Source organism: Alligator sinensis, unplaced genomic scaffold (genome assembly GCF_000455745.1).
Source record: "Alligator sinensis unplaced genomic scaffold, ASM45574v1 scaffold138_1, whole genome shotgun sequence".
Lineage (NCBI taxonomy): Eukaryota > Metazoa > Chordata > Crocodylia > Alligatoridae > Alligator > Alligator sinensis.
In genome coordinates, this window is record NW_005841862.1 from 3,262,181 (window position 1) to 3,281,738 (window position 19,558).

At 40.5% G+C, this 19,558-nt stretch overlaps 1 protein-coding gene across 11 annotated transcripts in view; it reads left to right on the forward strand.

Moving 5' to 3' along the window:
• CDC42BPA (CDC42 binding protein kinase alpha) overlaps positions 1-19,558 on the forward strand; it is a 349,682-nt gene that overhangs the window by 263,858 nt on the left and 66,266 nt on the right. For all 11 annotated transcript variants that reach the window (XM_025216127.1, XM_025216130.1, XM_025216132.1 and 8 more), the window contains 4 exons: positions 5,870-5,975; positions 7,470-7,594; positions 17,819-17,924; positions 18,521-18,669. In XM_025216127.1, coding sequence (XP_025071912.1) covers positions 5,870-5,975; positions 7,470-7,594; positions 17,819-17,924; positions 18,521-18,669 — 486 coding nt within the window. The remainder of the gene's footprint in view (positions 1-5,869; positions 5,976-7,469; positions 7,595-17,818; positions 17,925-18,520; positions 18,670-19,558) is intronic.

Here is a 19,558-nt window from a genome sequence, read left to right on the forward strand (position 1 = left end):
AGGTGGCATGAGGTTGATTCATCCTGGGTTTTATCCAGTGCTAACATCCGTCATTAGGCTCCTGTAGATACAAACCCTTTCATCTGTACTGACAGAGTGATTTGTCAAAGTCCTGCTTTTCTTCCAGGTGGTGGAGCTGATAATTAGCCTGGAGAACGTTCCTCAAAGTATTCATCAGTAAAAACATGTTCATCTTAATGTACTACTAGTAGTAGACTGATTGTATGAAGGACTTTCATTCATATAAATTTCAAAGTGCTTTACAGATAGCAGCATACGTCCTCTCTTTCCTGTTACACAGCAGGAAGTGGAATAGGAGAACCAAGAAATGTAACTCAGAAAGGCAAAACATAATGAGAGCTGCATGTCCATAGCCACAGTGTGAGAACCAAACAAAGGAATAAAAAGAGACAGGAGACAGAGGATGTGCTCTATTTCCCTTTGGGGGCTAAGTACAAGAATATATTGTATTGCATTTTACTGCTGCCTGAAGTGGCACTACCTCCTATTGGCAACTTGACAAACTGTAGTGTAAGAATAAATGGGAGTGGAGGATGCCAAACTAATTTTAGGTTAGCAGAGACATCTGACATGACTGCTATACTTCAGGAGAGTGTCAACAGAATATAAGATCTACAGGAAGTAAACTTTTTTTGTTCCTATGGATACCTAATTCTTACTGTATCCAGACACTGTTTCTCCTGGCCTTACAGGTATGCTGCTGATGGTAGAAAGTAGGATACAGTGATGAGGTAACTCAAAGACTTTCAGATGAAATGGGCAAGTTAGGATGTTATGTCTTGTATTGTGTCAGGGGTGACAGTAGTCTTACAAACAGTTTAGCTTATGGCTTTGCATAGGATAGTTTGGATAGGGATGATCCTGCCTCAGGCAGGGGGTTGGTCTAGAGGTCCCATCCAGGGACCCAGGAATCCAGGGGGTTGACCTCTAGAGGTCCCATCCAGCCCACTTCTCTTATTTCTAGGAATCACTTGGAATACTGTTGAAATTACAGCCATCTTTGGGATGGACATACAACAGCTCATTCTGTGGCAATGTCATAACTTTTTTTTAGGACAGGAAGTAAAGATTAACATTCAGTTGAAGTTCTAGGTAAAACTTACATAATCAGCACGTTATCAATATGCCACAAGAAAAAGATTAGCCAGAATGTTGAGGCTAGAAACCTTACAAATGCAAATAGGACACATCTTTAATAATTCAAATAGTCAGGATTATAAATGTGACTGACCTAGCACAATACATGCTGATATATTAGTTCAGGGCTGACTCAGAAGGAAGAAGGGCTTTTAATGAATCACTAACACCACTTCCTGCAGCACAAAAATTTTCTTGGAATTCTCTCATCCAAACACTGACCAGCCCTGACACTGCTGAGTTTGTGTGATCTTATCAGATTACAGCTCCAAGTTATACAGTTTCAAAAATCACAAAGTGACTACATTTCCTATTCTAAAGCAATAACAAGATTATTTCATAAGGCAACCCTACCTCTTGTCTGCTCTTTTCAAAAATCTAGTTCCAGCATGATCTTTTTGATCTCTCCAAGGAAAAGTGAAAAGGAACTGAGTATAAATGGAATGGTAAAGCAGATGTGCATTTTTGTGTGTGTAGTGATCACCTTTATTTCAAATGTTTTAACTAAGACAGATCCTGAACTAAAATGTATCGTATAGCCAAAATGTAGGGTCTGATCCTCTTGCTAGGAGTGGAAGACACACTTAGCACCTCTCAGGAAAGGGTCAGTATAATGCAAGATCATGCCTCCAGGGTACAATAAGATTAGTATCCTTAGAGAAGCAGGGCTGGAAAGGACCTCCAGTGGCCATCTAGTCCAACCCCCTGCCCAAGGCAGGATCATCCCTATCCGAATCATCCTATACAAAGCCATAATCTAAACTCTTTGTAAGACTACTGTCAACCCTGACAACAACATAAGACATAACACCCTAACCTGCCACAGTTAAAGCAGGGGAACCACAGCAGCCAGTGTCCTGCTTCTATAAAAGGTTGTTAATACACTTAAGAGATCCCAGGTAGAGGTTCATGCCCCCCACACAGAGGAAGGCAAAAACCCCTGCAGTCTATAACAGTCTGACCATGGGGTCAGAAATTCCTTCGGTGTGCACACTATCCTGCATGAGCCACTCATTTTTTTTTAAAAACCTGCATTAGTATTACTCTAGAGAGATTTTTTTTTTAATTGATATGGTGATCAGTCTGACCCTGAGCAGAGAGGCAAGACCCTTTAGCCAGGAACCTCCAGCTTTAAGTCCCAGCAGGAGCTTTGGCACATCTTACTGCCAAATGTTATGTTTCAAAGGATGCCTAGCAACAAATGATTTTAGTGAGGAGCCTAATATGCTGTACTATATTTCAGAGTCTGGTTGCAACATTAAATTTATTTCAGATTAGGAGTAGGAATTAAGTTCTTCATAAATGTCTGTTCATGTACCAAGTGATGGTTGTATAGGCTTGTGGGCATAGGACAGGAAGGCATGCCTATAGAATCGGCATGTGCAGAGTCCTGCTGTGGTCATTGGAACTCCATGAAGATCCTAGAGCAGGATTCAGACATAAGTAAGTGAGGAAAAAAATTATGAGCTAATTTGGATCTGCAATTGCTCAGGGTTTTATGAGTGATGCTTAAATATTACGGAATGAAGAAATAAAGCTATGATGTGCCTGTTAGTAATTGGTTGTCTTCCATCAAAGAAAATTATTTTAGCTTATGGAACTTTATTGCATTTTTCTTCTTACCTTGCTGCTGTTTAGACTCATGGGTGTGCGCATGTGTGTGTGTGTGTGTTTGTGTTTGTAAATAAAGGCTGTGCTGGGGCAGAAAGGTTTTGTCAGATGTATTATTTATGAGTAGTACAGCCACAAGTGATTACCTAGGTCAATTCCAAAAAAAGTTTAACAAGAACTTTGTGCCACACTATTCTGCATGCGCTACTCTTTTTTTTTTTTTAAACCTGCATTAGAATTGCTCTAGAGAGATTTTTTTTGTTAAATTGATATGATCATTAATATTTCTCTGCCTCTAATATGAGTCATTCTTAGTATTGATAGTCCAACTGTATGTGCCTTGCAGGGAGAGAGAAACACTACCTTTGCCTACATAATAATGATTCTGTGTTAAAGTCTGAGACCTTGTAATTTACCAGGGCATGAAACAAATGCCTCATGCTGCTAGAACATAAGAATGTGAATACAGGATCAGACCAGTAATCCAACTACTGTGGTAATCTGTCTCTGATCTTTGTCAGGATCACATGCTTGAGAGACAAGTACAAGATGGGATAATCATGGAATATCCTGTTTGTAGGAGAAGCTTCTTTTGAACCTGTCAGTTAGTGGTTGGTTTACTGAGCTGGGAGTTTTTGTAAGTCTGTCTTGTTAAAGGGTGTGGTGTGAATAAGTCAAATGTTTGAGGTTTGAATTTTGCTTCAAGGCCCCTTCCCATGGCTTCAAAATAGCATGATAAAATAATTTGTGCCCTCCGCCCACAGTCACAATACAGAAGTAGAAACATGACATTATAAGAGTGTACTCCACATTGTTTTATTATGGCTTGCTCAGTTATTTTAAGAACGAAAGACAATCTAGGGCACATACATATTTCCTAAAGTTCATGAACAAATATGTAACTAAGTTTTAGAAAAGGACATGAAATAGCTGAGAGAGAGCCTGTGGCATTTTGTTCTTCTTGCCTGCCCAAGATATGCCACTGGAATCTGTCACTTTTCTAAGCCAGGCATTTCAGGCTAGATGAGATACTTGAGGACAGTTGGTAGATCTCTGCACTCACTCCTTATTTTTGAGGCCACATTTTCCTTTCTTCAGCTTCTCTATCTTCCCCTTTGCTTCCCTTACCAGTTTGATTCACTGGTGTGATGACTACTGCCACTGCAATTAATGACTTTGCTTACAAAAAGCCCAAAAAACATCAGTTGCACACACCGAACTAACAAAAGTTTATATGAATTCACCAACTGTGACTGTGAGCAAGCCTAGAAAGAGCACATTTTAGAAAAGTCTAAAGCAGCCAAAACAAAATACATTTTAAATGCACAATGCTGAACAAAAATATTAACCAAGTGCTAAAAGGAAAAAAAGGTGATCTATTGTCTGAGAAATTAGCCTTGAACCCATCCATGTCTTGGTCATGGCAGCAAGACCTGTTTCCTTTAATTTTTTTCTGCTTATTCCCCAGTCTGCTCATCATATGCATGGACTCTCAAGGTCTGGGAGAGGGTGGTGATGGATTTCAGAATGGAAGTCATACAGTACCAATAATATGTTACATTGCTGGAGTGAAGTGTTATGTTTCAAAGGATGCCTAGCAACAAACAATTTCAGTGATGAGCCTAATATGCTGTACTATATTTCAAAGTCTGGTTGCAACACTAAATGAATTTCAAATTAGAAATAGGAAATTCAAACCAGGAATATTCTAAAACGGGTTCAGTGTAACCACTGATGGCTTCTCAGTTTTTAAGGATGTTCTTGCAGATTTTTATAACTCTGCCAAGTTCCATCTCAAAGACAGAGTTAGATGAAGACACAATTCTCCATCCCATAATCTGAAATATTGATCTGGTTGCAATTTAAACTTCAAGACAGTTTCCAATGTTTTTTATTTTTTTCTTGCATTTTACTGAGCACTGTCTTCAGTGTCATAATAGATGGGCCATGATAATTTTACCTAGTGTCTACCTGGCACCATCTCATCAACCTATTAGCAAACTATATCCTAGTTACCAGCCATTACTATGAAACTGAAATGCCATAAAATAATCTTCACGAGTCTCTGCAAGTAAATGGGATGGATTTCAGGGGGTTTATGGCTCTTCTGTGCTATACTACCTTTTTTCTGATCTTGAGGATTGAGAAAATCATATTTCCTTTAACAGGGAGAGAGTGTCTTACAGCTTCATTCATCCGCAAGTTCATAAGGTTCCTTGAGTAAGATAATGTTGATTGATTTGACAGTGTATTACATGTGTTGTCTCCCTGCTAAATGAGATCCACCTGAGTAGCGAAGAGTTCAGAACAACAGCCAGCCTGGAGGCTTTCCACAGAAGAAAAAACAACAGATTTCAGAATCTGCCTGTGTCAGAGCCTACAGTTCAATCATGTTGTATCCCAAGATGTCAGCTTATCTGTCCACTTCTTATTGATACTGATAGATGAACCTCAAATGGGTTCACAGTTCAAATAAACATCCTTTTAGGATTGTTAAATTAGCCTGGGAATAGTTTAGGCAGCAGCTTTTCTCTTCATGGGATCAATCTTGCTAGACCAATGTGTGTTTCACACATGAGATGCTAATATGTCCAGGTCTTGCATCTGACAATTCTGTCTGTAATCCTGCCTAGGAGCTAGAAGTGCAGAGATGTGTGAAAAGTAAAATGTCATCTTAACAAAACAATGTATATATATGAAAGGGCTTTCCCTTACCTGTGAGTGTCTTCGATTCTGTGACAATGCCTTGAAATCATAATAGACTGGTATGTTTTATTTTGCAAAATAAAAACTGCCGATGAGTTTGGAAGATTGCCCTAAAGAATGAAGTACTTCTAAGAAGTTGATAAATGTTAGCTGTATTAATCCTGCAGCAAAAGAAGGTTAATATCTATACTAATAACATTGAACACACTGTTTCAGAGTCCTAAGATTAAGCAGATAATCACGTTCACAGTTTAGTAGGTTTCTTATATAATACTTTCACCTTTTTTGTATGCTTCACAGTCCCTACATAGTTACACACTGCAACCATAATTAGATTTAAGGAAATAATGTGGTAGGATAATGTGAAACTTACTGTATTTTCATTACACCTTAGCCAAAGTGAAAGAGAGGAGTTTGAAGCAGAATTCAAACAGAAGTATGAACGCGAGAAAATTCTATTAATGGAGGAAAACAAAAAGCTCTCAAATGAGCTAGATAAGGTGAGTATTGCTTATGTGAGTGGCTTGGTTATCAGTTCAACTTTCAGTATATCCTGTGTTGGAGATAATATAGATTGGATCCACAGTATCCATCTCTACTATGACCCTATATTCTTGTCTGCAGATGGGGCACCTCTTATTTATTAAACCCCATAATTTCATGCTTTGGACAGAAAAACTCTACTGAGTTAATAGGAATGGAGGGCTGTTCCTTCCATAGTAACTGATTCATGTGTCTGCCCCTACCTAATGGCAAGTAAAAGCAAGTAAAATCAGAGTAGCTGCTTCCTGAATAACGCATTGTGAATGAAATGGGGACAAAATGCCTCAGGTTAGCTTCCACTTAACACAGAATAGGAGAAGGCACACCTGGAATATGTTAAGCAAGGGCATGTGTCACTTTTCCTGTTGAAGCTGGGCCACTGGGCAGCCAAGAAAGCAACAGTCCTTGGGATGGACAAGCAACAGAGGGAGCATGCCTATGCAGACTAGCATGGAAACATTCTCCCCCTGGGAGGGGAAAGAAACCCCGGCTTCCAGTCTCTGCCACTAGAGTGATTGTTTTTTATTTAACCAAGGATCATAAAATGCACAAACAGTTATAGGACCAGGGACTGGAACCAAGGAATCTGATCCCTCCCCCACCCAATCACTAGGCTACAAGAGTCCAGCTCCCTCTTGCTTGCCCTTCTGATGCCATGACTCTTGTATTCTCATCTGCCCAGTGATCCACCTTCAACAGGGAAGGGTGGTAAGTACCTTTATCTAGCCTGGTCTGTAGCCTGGTGGTTAAGACATTGAAGGGTTCAAATCACCTCAGACTGTGGAGGACTTAGGGCCCACTTTCTGAGTAAGTTGTCTACCCACTAGGCTGCTGAACACAGTGGGCTGCATTCAATGTTGCCAATACAAGTTTGGCATGGGTGGGTGAACTGCTAGGTATAGATGTAATATGTTTCAAATATGCAAGAAGATGAAGTAGAATTGGGCATAGGTGGAGAATTAAAGTGTCTGGGGAGACAAAGCTATGCAATCCTTTCTTAGGCCTGACTCCTGCCGAACGAGCAGAAAATCTCATAGCTACACAGCAGAGCTGGAACAGAAGATCAAGGTGTCTTGTATTCCTTGTTTTGCTCAAGCCCTTTCATCTTATGCTTCTGCAAGCAATGTACGTCCACATCTGTACATAAAAGAGAAGTCCTAAGGCTTGTCAAAAATATTGCAAGAGTGTCATTCTGCTAGTAACTCCAATTCTGATTTGTTTTCTGAAGCAGAAATGCAGTTTTGGTCCTTACAAAGGACCTTTCAACACAGCTAAGTCTAGACATAGAAGCAAATGTCACAAAGAACTCATTGTGATTGATATGGGTTTTTAAAGGAGGTACTAAAAGGTAGAGCACAGAGAAATAAAACTCCTTGATCAGTTTAGGCCAGCACAAGAGTCAAGTCACAGCTGTTTATAGACTAAAGAGGCTTTTTGACATTATCTTTCAGCTCACCACCATGTTTGAGAGGCTAAGTATGAACAACCGACAGCTGGAGGAAGAGATGAGAGACCTGGCAGACAAAAAGGAATCTGTGGCACATTGGGAAGCCCAGATTACTGAGATCATCCAGTGGTAAGTACCCAACTCCAATGTCATGGCAGATGCCCTTGATATAGGATAGTTATGGGGTAGGGCTGCTAGTGCATTTTTTATTTGCATGTTGCATCAGAAAACCCCAGTTCCCTTGAGAAAATCTCCAACATGTCAGGTTGGACCTACATTTTTTTCCTGGGTGTTTCATTACATTCTGGGTTTAGAAAATCATGTTCCTTCTTAAGAGTAAAATTGTCTTTTCAAATAAAACTGTTAAACCACGAAAGAATCGGAGCCATTGGGTCTGGCTTGTAGCTTTGGAAAAATGTTGAAAGGAATCATGTGCCTTGCTCACTGTTTTAAGGAAGAGCAAGTCTGGGAAAAGCAGTGGCTGTGAGGAATTGTATCACTTCTCCTGCATTATGAACTTCCCTGGAGTGAAACGAACTTAATGGAATTTATATGCAATGTTATGGGGAGAGAAACTATTCTCAAAGTGCAAGCACTTAGGTCTAACACATGGAAAATGCAATTCAAGTGACCTTGCTAATAATGCTTTCATTTACCTGTCACATTATGTTTATAATGCATCCTGCCTATTTCTAATACACTAAGGAAAAAGTATGAATTTCATCTGTTGAAGGAATGAGAAAGCTCTTACAGGGAGTTAGTGATTTTAAAATATTTTTTGCTTTTTTGGCCCATTGTAATGTTGAATTTGTGAAAACAAACTGCATCCAAATATTTTTTATAGATCAGTTACTTTTGTGGGGTTTCTGTATTGTACACTAATCTTTTTTTGTTTTGTTTGTTTCTTAAACTTTTTTCCCTTTTATCTTGTTTCATACTGTCTGAATAATCAAAGCCTTTATTTGGTCAAAACATAAATGAATAAACATTGTCTTTTTAAGGAGACCTGGTTAGTTTGCTATTGTGACATCAGTATAACTTTATTAGACATTTTCGGACAAAGCTTTTTTAAATATTACCACTCAATACATGTTGGGAACTATGGACATATTAGAAGCGATGTATTTTGTTACATAGATGTACATACTTCAAATCCATGTGCAGGCAAGTCCATATTCTCTCAAGACATCACTTCCACAGCAGCAGCAATGAGTTTTTTTTTCAAACCCTTTGTATCTCTAGTTCTCTCAAACAGCTGTTAAGTGTAATAGATTCTATGCCAGCCCTCAGTCTGAATAAATTAAGATGGTTGTTTCAGAGTTGTTCAAAATAATTTAATTTGTGTAAATGAAATCAAGGTGGAGGGAAAAAGAGGTCAGTCATTATATGCAAAAATCAGGGTTTTCTTAAAGGGTATTATTGTAATGTCTGAAATGTCTAGTGTAGTGTCTGAAATAACCAAACCTCAGTTGTGAATTAACATATTAAAGCCTTCATAAACCAGTACATGGGAACTCTGGAGGAAGTCAAGTCAGCCATGATTGTATATTGTTTCACTTGGCCATGGATAACATTTTTGCAGATAGTTGTATAACAAATCATTTTATCTCTCCTCCCATTCTGTGCTGGCTTTTTTTTCTATGCAAATATTTTTGAAGAGGTACCATTGCTGCTGTTGAGATGGTACTGGAAAGGTCATGAATGTTGTCAGCCAAGTCAGACTGAAAGAAAACTGTATGTAACCAGCAAGGATTTTTAATGAAAACATACCTCAGAGCTATTTAAATGTATAATGTTCAAAACCAAAATCAGACCTCTTATTCACTGAGCTCAATTACATTGTATTATTCTTTCTAAAAATAAAAAGGAATTTTGTAGGAATATAGGATATTCAGGGACAAACAAAAAGAAGACAAGAGGAAATCTATCTAGATTCACATGTTTAAATGTTACATACATCTATTTTATTTTACTTTTTCCCAGCTCAAGGATATCCAATAGCCTTCACTCAACAATGCTTAGCTGTTCCTTTGCTCAAGTGACTGCTGTTTTGGCCTGTACTCTTCCATTTGTGTTTCTCAGATAATCTTGTGGCATCCGTCTGCTCTATACATACAGTTCAACACTGCGTACTAAAATTACATGGTCATTTAGTGATGTATCTCTCTGCATGCATACTTAGAGCACTCTTTAGCATTGGTAGGAGTGATATTTGTTTTATGAGAGCCTGACATACTTTCTCATTCTAAAGGGTGCCATTGTTTTTGGACACGTGTAAGTTCTTAATTTTCTTCCAAAGCATTTTCAGTTTCAGTTCACATGACAGCCTCAGCATGACAGCCTTAGTCTGCTGTGGCAGACTCACCGAATCATAAATAGGACGAAAAGAATTTTCAGATTCTCTAGAATAGTGATTCTCAACGGAGGTGTCACAAGCTCCTTTGAAGGGTGATGGAGCACCAGGCCCCTGTGGGAAGAGGTAAGCACTGGCACTTCCCCATGCCGAGCACCCTGAACCCACCCCAGCATCCTGGCAGTGCTCTCCATAACCCCTTACATCAGTTCCAAGAGCATGGGAGGAGTGAGAGAAGGAACTGGGCTGAAAATTATAGCTCCTGTCCACCAGCAGCCCCTGTGTCAACCATCCCTGTGCTGTGTGGCTCTGCCACAGGTGTGTAAGTGGATGGTCAGCGGGGCACAGAGCTGCATTTTTTCAGTCCAGCTCCTCTCATGCTCCTGGAACTGATGGGAGAGGCTGTGGGGAATGGTATATGGGAATGGCCATGCTTATCTTCTTAGGCAGAGATGAGGACAGGGAGGGGACGGATATCAGAAAGATCAGGGCATGTCAGGGTCCTTCCCCTGCTGCCTTCATCTGGTACCAGCCTCTGCACCAAAGGCCACTGTCACCCCCTTCCACCTTCCATAGGGATAGCTGCCTCCTTCAGGGGTCTAATGACCCACTCCATACCCCTAGTCTGACTTGCTGAGCAGCCCCTGCCAGCACTGAACACTGCATGCTCCCCCACCACCATGGGTGCCCTGTCCACCTTGCCACCCTATGAGATCGTTTTAAGAGTGCCACAAGGAGTGAAAAGGTAAGCAGTTTAAGAAATAAATTAATCTTTAAATGGGTGCTATTAAATTCCAAAAAGTTAGAGGAGTGCCTTGACTCTACAAAGATTGAGAACTTCTCATATAGATCATCTCCCCAATCAGGATGTTGATGTTCCCTACAATAGTTGATGTTCCCTACATCTAATTTTAAATAACACAAGCTGTCAGAATTTCATCATTTCCTTTGAGACACTTTGCCATAATCTAATACTCTTTCTCTTGCTCACCTCATTACTCAATGATAATCCCTCCCTCCTTGAACCATCCTAAATTATTCTTTCTTTTTTCAATATTTGTAGCATGCAAATAATTGTAATCATATTACTGTAACCCTTGCCCCTGCTTACATGTCATACTCTCTAGTGTCTCCACTGTGGAGCAGCTACAAAAACCTTTTCATTTTTCCACTGTACTAAAAAGCTTTCAGTATTTATGGTCTCTTAGGGTACTAAACACTTGGAACAAAACTCTCATTGAAAATTCTAACATGATAACAATAGACCATCCACATCTGTAATGGAGCTCTTGGATTGACAAGCCAGTATTTTCCAAACTACTCATCAATCCTTGACAAAAAACAACAAATCGTGAGACTTGTATAGTCAACTATGAATTTTCCTCTGGATGCAAAGAAATTCATTGCATCTAATGCTAATACAGTCAGTTTTAAACACAAGGCTTTCAGATAGCTAGGGATAATATATTCAGACCTGTAACAGAAAGGAGATGAACAGAAATCTCTGCTACTAACTCATTAAAAGTCCATGTAGGGCACTTAACTGTGTCTATGTCTGTCTATGTCTGTGCTGCAGCTTATCCTTCTGTAAAAATGGCATTGAGTTATCTATCTTACAAGAGTGCTGAGATACTTAATTATCTAATGTGATGTTTTTTCTATTGTGTATTCTATTATGAAGAATTATTGGGAAATTAGTGCAGAACTTACTTCCTTTTAAAAATAGAGAGTGCAGACATTTTTAAAATTGCAGGATATCAATTTGCCTAAACTATTAGTGTCCAACTTTTTATCCTATACATCTGTAGACTGGAATATCAGAAGTGGCCTATTGTCTACTTCTGAAGTTAAAATATAAATCCTTTCTGAGGTCTCTTACATTGTGCATGAGCAAAGTTCACATCATTCAGAAGATATCTGTTGACCCAGAAAACAACATTTGAAAGAGACCAGAGACTTAGGAACATCAAACTTTGTGTGCATTTTTCCCAGTTGAAACTGCTGGGCCTTCAAAATATTTCCTTGAAAAAAGGGTAAAACTTCATATTTAAAAAGACAGATTTGGTTTTACATTAAAATACAACTACCCGAGAACAAAGCAAGTGGACAGCTCCTTAGCTTATGTGAATTCAGTTCCTGGGCCAGCTTCAGACTTTCTTTTCTAAAGTCTGGCAAACCAGTTAGGCCCCTGGCAGACATTAAAATAATGGTGTGGTTAGGATCTGAGGAAATGTATGACCTGTCCCAAAAATTATGCACCCTGTCATGTTGAATGTGCATAAATGACAAAATGTGTGATATTTAGGATGGGGCATAAAATTCTCCAGATTCCAATCTTGCCACTGCAGGGCTACTCCCAGCCTGATCCGTGGGACCTGGTGCTGACGGTCAAATGATGGGTTCGTCAATGGTTCAAAGCTCCCTACTTGCAGGATGTTTGCTTTCACACTGCCATTTGCCAAACCCAGAGCAAGTACATAAGATTTTCAGTTGAGACTTAACTATTATTAATACAAGATTCTTCATAGGACTGAGAGTGTTCATAAAATGCCTGACAAGAGGAGGAAGGAATCAGAATTCATGGTAGAGGTGATATCTTTTATTAGACCAACTAAATTGTTGCAAAAAAATTGTCTTTGCTTGCAAGAGGAAACGCCCTTTTTAAGAAGACAGGAGTTCACAACCACTGCTTACCTGGATGATTGGCAGATCAGATGCACGTTGCAGCAGGACTGTGGCCTATGATACCTTTAGGTTGCATTTTTTCCCAGCTAGAACTCTTTCTGAATGATAAGAACTGATTTCTCATCCAGATAATAGAGCTGATAGGAGTTTCCTTAATTCCAAATCAGTAGGAGCCTCTTTCTTCTAGATCAGTGGTTCTCAACTTTCTTTGGACCAGGATCAATCTGTAAACCTTGATGGCCAGTCCTCATCCAGTACCCCTCACTCCTAACCCTCTGGCCCCAGCCCCGCCAGTGTGTGGGGCAAGGGGTGGGTGTGTGGGGTATGGGAACAGCCCCTTGCAGGCTGGAACTCTGACAGCCTACAAGGAAAAAGACACGGTTTTGCATGTTTTTCTCCTTTAAAGGCAAATCTATTTTTAAAGTTTGTTCGTGACTCTTTCATATATTCTTGCAATCCATTTTTGGGTCATGACCCACAGGTTGAGAAACACTGTTCTAGGGGACAGGTTCCAGTCTGTTCAGTTAGAGGTAAACATCTCCAGACAAGACTGAGGATAACAGTGCATGTATATTATGGTGGACTTACCGATGCAGCCCGGCTCAAACAGGCTCGGAAAATCTTCATTTAGATTGGTGGAGCCCATCCACCAATCAGGTAAGGGCTGGGCGGGACCGGCCCTGCCCCTTACACAGAGGTGGTGGGAAGCAAACAGCCTCCCGGGCCTGATTGAAGCCTGCATTCTGCAGGTCAGGCAAGCCTTCAGAGGCAGAGCCTCCAGAGTGAATAAAAGGAGCTGCGTGCCTATCACGCGGCAGATGCATCAGGGGCCTAAGCAGGCAGGGCTAAGAAAAGCTGGGGAGAGCCTCCTAGTGGGCAGAAGCAGTAGCCCAGAAGAGCCCTGGAAGACTCGGCCGGACTGGCGCAGCAAGTGGCTTCGGCTACAGCCTCAGCGGTGCACAGAGTGGTGCACAGGGCAGACCCTAAGAGCTGCAGGAGGCAGCTGAGGTCCCCAGACACTCAGTGCACAGAGCAGTAAACAGGGCAGACCCTGGGAGCTGCGGGAGGTAGCTTGGGTCCCTGGACACTTGGTGCATATAGCGTTGCATGGAGTGGCCAGATTTTGGGAGCTGCACATGGCGGCTCGAGTCTGCTACCCTCGGCATGTAGCTGAGGGCTTGGTACATGCAGCGGTGCATGGCATCCCAAACCCTGGAAGCAGTGCCAGTCTGCTCGCTGCTTGGGTTCGCTACGCCTCCCGTGAGGCCAGGCACCTAGGAGGTGCCAGGCCGCTCGGGTTTGCTACCCCTCCCTGGTGTGAGGCTGGGTACCTGGGAGGCACCAGCACAGCACAGCGAGTTTCCGCGGAGCCTGGGTTTTGGGACCCGCACGAGGTGGCCTGAGCCCCAACAGAGGGCAAAAGGTGGAGCCTGGGTTTCAGGACTCACATGACGTGGCCCGAGCCCCAACAGAGGGCATGAGGCAGGGCCTTGGGTGGTCCCGGGAGCCCCTCCCGGTCTGCTTCCCCGCATTCGTGAGTACCCAGGGAATGGGTCCCCACGGGGTAGGAAGCCCAAGGGGGGAGGGGGGGGGCTATCAGGGGCTGAGGAAGTACTGGGACCCTCCTGCTACTTCCCCTAGGAGTGGTGCCAGGGCTTGGCACCCTGGAGGAATGCCTGGTGATCTCGGCCATGTGGGTACCTGAAAGGGGAGGGGGGAACTCATATTTTTGTAAATAGTTATATATGTATACATATATTTATATATAGTTATCCTTTAATGTGACCTGGGTTTTGTCATCTATTTGAGGTTTACCTGTATCTACTTGTTGTTTTGCCTGAACTTACCTGTTGTTACCTGGTGTATATCTGCCTTTGTTGTACTTGCGTGTTGCCGACAGCTGCTTACCTGCATAGGAACCCTTGCCCTTTGAGGTGGGGGACCCTGGGGCCTTTGATTGTAGAGCATAACGGTATTTAGTGATCTAAATTTTGTATATATTTACCCTTTTTCTCTCATGAGTTTGTAAATATTGTTACCTTTATATTACTAAACATGTATATAGGTAAGCAGTGGGGTCCTGGCCTGACTATAGGGAACTGAGGGGAAACTGTGTGGTTGACAGTTCCCTCCCACAGCACCTCTGCTTGCTGACAACCCCCTTCAATTCATAGAAGCAGAGGGGAGTGCATACCCTGTGTACACCCAGGCTACGTGTAACCCAAGGCCGTCTGGTTCCATAGGAACTCCTGTTCGCCCTGAAACTGAGGGAGTTTGCATGGAGGGGATACTCTGGTGCTTCCATTCCTGGAAGCCAGAGCTCCTCAGCAGCCTATCATGTTTGCTGGTAGGAAGCCAGGCAGGTTTCCCGTATTAGTTTGTCAGAACTGTTTTGTTAGAAAATTCTTTACAGGCTCTGGTAAAGAGTGAAACTTGACCTTACAAGAGCTTCTATCATCTCTCTGTTTTTCTTAATTCTCTTGAATGGATGGGTATAAATAGACCATCCAAAGAGATGTCAAGGGACATTGCTATACATGTTTAAATAATTTAGTTCTTGAATAAGAAAGATGGCGCATTTGGTAGATTCAGAGGACCTTAGGATCCTCAGGCTTCTTCTACCATTGTTAAAGGACTATAGCAAAGATGTGAGCACTAGTAAGACTCACTGGCCGTTTTTATTAGGTTTAAAACAAATGCGAGAGGTAGTGGGGCTGCACAACATCCAGTCAATATGCACATGAAATTTTAGAGCCTGTTGCCATCTAGTGGTTTTCATGTGTAACAAAGGCACTCCAATTAGAGTGAAGTCAGGATTTCATATTTACCATCCTCTTTTTCATAGATTCTTAAATTGTAAGGGGCTGGAAGGGACCCCGCAAGATCATTGGATGTTACACTCATGGTTTGGCCTCAAGGCGAGATTAGGTGAAAATGAGATTTAAAAAATATAAGCCTCTGTCAAAGCAGTTTCTTTTAAACAAGCAGTTTTAACAACCCCAGCTTTACAGCCTCTTGGGCCCAAAAGTGCAACTAATTATAAAACCAAGGATGGAAAGGATTTTCACTGTTTGTGGTGAGAAACTCATGAAAAAAGCAGACTCATAATTGGTGACAAGCAAGATGGATCTTTGAAACTCTTTCATTGTTAAATTGGTAACAATGAAAGTGAATTCACTTCACACCTGTATTTTTAATCTCTTGTCCTTTTCACCCTGTGACAGAAGTGATCTGCTATGTGCCCTAGAAAAAATATTTCTAAGGAAGCCAAACAAATATGATTCCTGAACTTTCTCTCCTTCTGCATCCTGCTACTGGCAATTTCTGTGTCTCTTCTGCATCAAAATAAAGTTTCTCCTCATATTAAAAGCCTCATGCAACTCCTTTCTCTCTTCCTTTCATCCTACTTCCCTCTTGCACTTTACATATAGCCTAAACATATTCTTTTTTAATAGCTCTTTTTATACCTTGCATCTATTTTCTTTTTCATGGCTCAAAAAGTTGCCCTCTCTTTCTTAAATCTCCATTCCAAATGTACTTATTTACATATAGATACCTTTAAAAAACCTCATGCATGGTTCTTACACAGCTCCCAACTCCTTCCAGCATGCCTGTTGTAAAATCCTGGCTTCATTTAAAGTAACGGCAAATCTCCTATTTATTTCACTTCACTTCACTTTAGCTGTACTTTATTTCACCCATGTATTCATTTTTTATTATTATTAACTAAATTGTGAGCTCCTGAAGGAAAAACAACATAGAAAAATCCTTGCTTTTCTAGCAAATTAATGGGTTTTTGGTATTGTTCTCCTCTAGATTACATATACAGTTCTCCTTGTGTCCCTTATGTGTCTTTGTCTATAGAGCTTAACATGCTAGTTTTAACAGTAATTGCAGTATGTAAATGATCAATGCCTTATTTCTGGATCATATCCTTTGCCTCACACAGACATTTGGGTTGTGCCTTTATTCTTGAAAATACCATAGGGATCCCAGACTTGGCCTTGAGATTCCAGGACTTGGGTATACCTTTTCTGTCTATACTTGTGATGACTGCTTCCAGATCCATGTTGGAACCCAAAATTCCAATTAGAGAGCTAAACATAAGCTTCTTACCAATAACACTTTATTTAGCCCTATTAACTATGTAAATGCAGTCTGACACAGCAGACATGGAACTAGGGTAGGGTATAAAGGTCAATTAATTGACCAGTGAAATATCAGTCATAAATTGTAAAAAACTGCCAATAGGTCCAAATAATACATAGAAAAAGCATAAATTTTCCATTAAGGGATGTGTCAAAAACAGTAAACAGGCTTAGTTTGGATGGGATAGACTGACAGAGAAGTTAGTCCCTGAATTGAAGTTGCCAGGTAATAAAATTCACCATTCTAAGTCAGTCTTTTCCTAAATCCAACTCACCTAGTATTTAAGTAGTGGTAAGGAGAGGTTAAGTGAAGGAACAAGATTTCTTCCTGCCCTGAAAGTTAGTTTATTTAGGGGCCACTGTGTGCAAAGTCAGTGGCCTTTTCTATGCAGCATTCCACACACAGTATGGCCCAACTAGCACTTCTAGGACTCAGCAATCTGCAGTTTGGGTAAGCTTTGGTTATACAGAATTTTGATATACCAGCTGTGCATAAATTTAAAATTTCAAGATCCAGGCATGTAAGATTAAGGGATGATTTTACCCTAAGCTGTTCAGTTCTATTAAGATAAATCTTGGCAGCTCATTTTTCTTACATCCTACATGTGCCAAGAAGAATGATCTTCTGCAGTTTGTAAGAGGAAGGATTTACATTTGCAATGAATCATTCTAGGGTATGAAGAATACCCATCATCGTGGACTATACAGTGAGTCTCATGTCTTCTAAGAGAAGACTTTTGTTGACATGGTCACAGACAGGAGGCATGCTTTATGAAGGGAAATACAAGGAGTAAGATGCTCGCCTCTAGCATAGGCTGCTTATAAGCTATTGTAAGAAAGAGGGAAAATCAATTACAATAATATCTTAAGGGATCAGAGAGAGTACTCTTAGCTCTGATGTTATGGTAACTGTTCATTTGTAGGTGGGATCTTTAATTTTTAAATGACTTCTAAAAGTACAGTCCAAACATCCGTCACTAATCCTGATCATGATGCAGATATGTATTATTTGCTTTCTGAACCTTTGATTTGTGGTTCTTTTTTTGTTGTTGCTTTAGTAGCCTGTTCTATATAAATAAAGTGTGCAAAATCACAGAGTTTCAAAATTGCCTTTCATGTATAGATCCATTGTTCCTTTGCTTTAAAGCATTTGTTTTCTAATTTTAGGGTAAGTGATGAAAAAGATGCCAGAGGGTATCTCCAAGCTTTAGCATCCAAAATGACAGAAGAATTAGAGGCCTTGAAGAACTCGAGCTTGGGTGCAAGAGCAACAGTAAGGATCAAAATAACAGTATTGATAGTATTTTGTTAAAAAATGAGGTGGGGGGATTGATTAAATAATATTTTTTCTGTAGAAATATCTCATGAGAATCTTGCAAAAAGTTTATGGACATCCCTAGCGAAGGAACGCCCAGATTTATGGTTTGTCAATTAGTTAAGTGGCATCCCTTTTAAAATGTGATTTTTTTAGGTGGCTGGCCCCATGAAGTCTTGGGTTAATTTGCTGAATGGATGTTTGTGTAAAAGTGCAGATGTGAAGAAATTCTGCACTGTTACACCCTGGAAAGTTTTGGCTTTGAAGGAGCATTCCCTTGTGTGTGAGTCTTAGCATAGTTGTCATTGAAATCTAGGCACATAAAGACTAGGGAATCTTAAAGTCACTTTACTTATGAGACTGAAAACATGAGAGTCATTTTCTTCTTTTATTGCTTGGGTTTTAAAAAAAGAGATAATGTACTTGGAAACTCCCCAAAGTCCTTTTGGGATTAATGAACCCTCATGTCAAGAACATAATAGTCTGTGGAACAAAAAAGCGTTGAAATTAATTGCATTCTCTTTCTCCCCCTCCTCTTCCCCTTCTTTTAATAGGACATGCCCTGGAAGATGCGCCGCTTCGCAAAACTAGATATGTCAGCAAGGTTGGAACTGCAGTCAGCTCTTGATGCAGAAATCCGAGCCAAACAGGCCATTCAAGAAGAGTTGAATAAAGTTAAAGCTTCCAGTATTTCTACAGAATGGTAAGATGGAATAGTTCAAGTGGAAATTCACTATAGTGGTTTAATGGAGGCCTTATGGGGAGAGACCATCTAGTTATAAGTGTTGAACATTTGTCAGCATCTGCTGATGAATGGTGTGCAGTACCTAAAACCAGACCATACCCTTTTGAATTTTGTAAAAAGAGTTATTGTGAAAATCTGGAGTTCTTTAGAGATTTTCTCTCTCCAGGAGGGGCGCTTCTTATAAATCAATCTCTCCCACAAATGTTTTACAATGTTAGCTCGAAACAAACAACAGTTTAGTTGCACTGTTTTGAGATATATATTCCCATCCTGTCCCTGACAGCTTTATTGAATTGGAAAAGAAAACCAATTATCGCATGTTGATTTGTACAGGAGCAAAACCTGCCTGTTGAGTTCAAGATTCCTTTCTTGATTTCTCCTTTATTTTGATTATGCAGTTCATTTGGTTAGGTTGAGTGGCTGAAACAGGGACTTAATAATGGGATATAAAACATTTGAGTTCTGGGTCACCAACTCCAAACCACCCCAGGTCAGAAGAGACCAAAAGCTGGAACTAAAAAAATCTTGTTGGTGGCTTGGAAAAATTAAATTTGGTGACATTAAACTCAGTACAAAAGAGCCCACATCACAACATCAACCACTGAAACTGGCATTGACAGTGTCCCTTGTGGTAATCTGAGCAGAGAAGCTAATGACAGAACAAACATAAGGACTAAGCAGCTTTTGTCATGCCTAGAAGTGATCCTTCCAAATCAGGATTAAGGGATGTCATAAGCAAAGCATGTACTGCTGCTTCCTAAGGATGCACCTTTTCCACTGGAAAACAGAAGGCTGCCAGTATACTGGGCTATCATTTTGGTACCTTTTACATTCTCTAACCTCACTT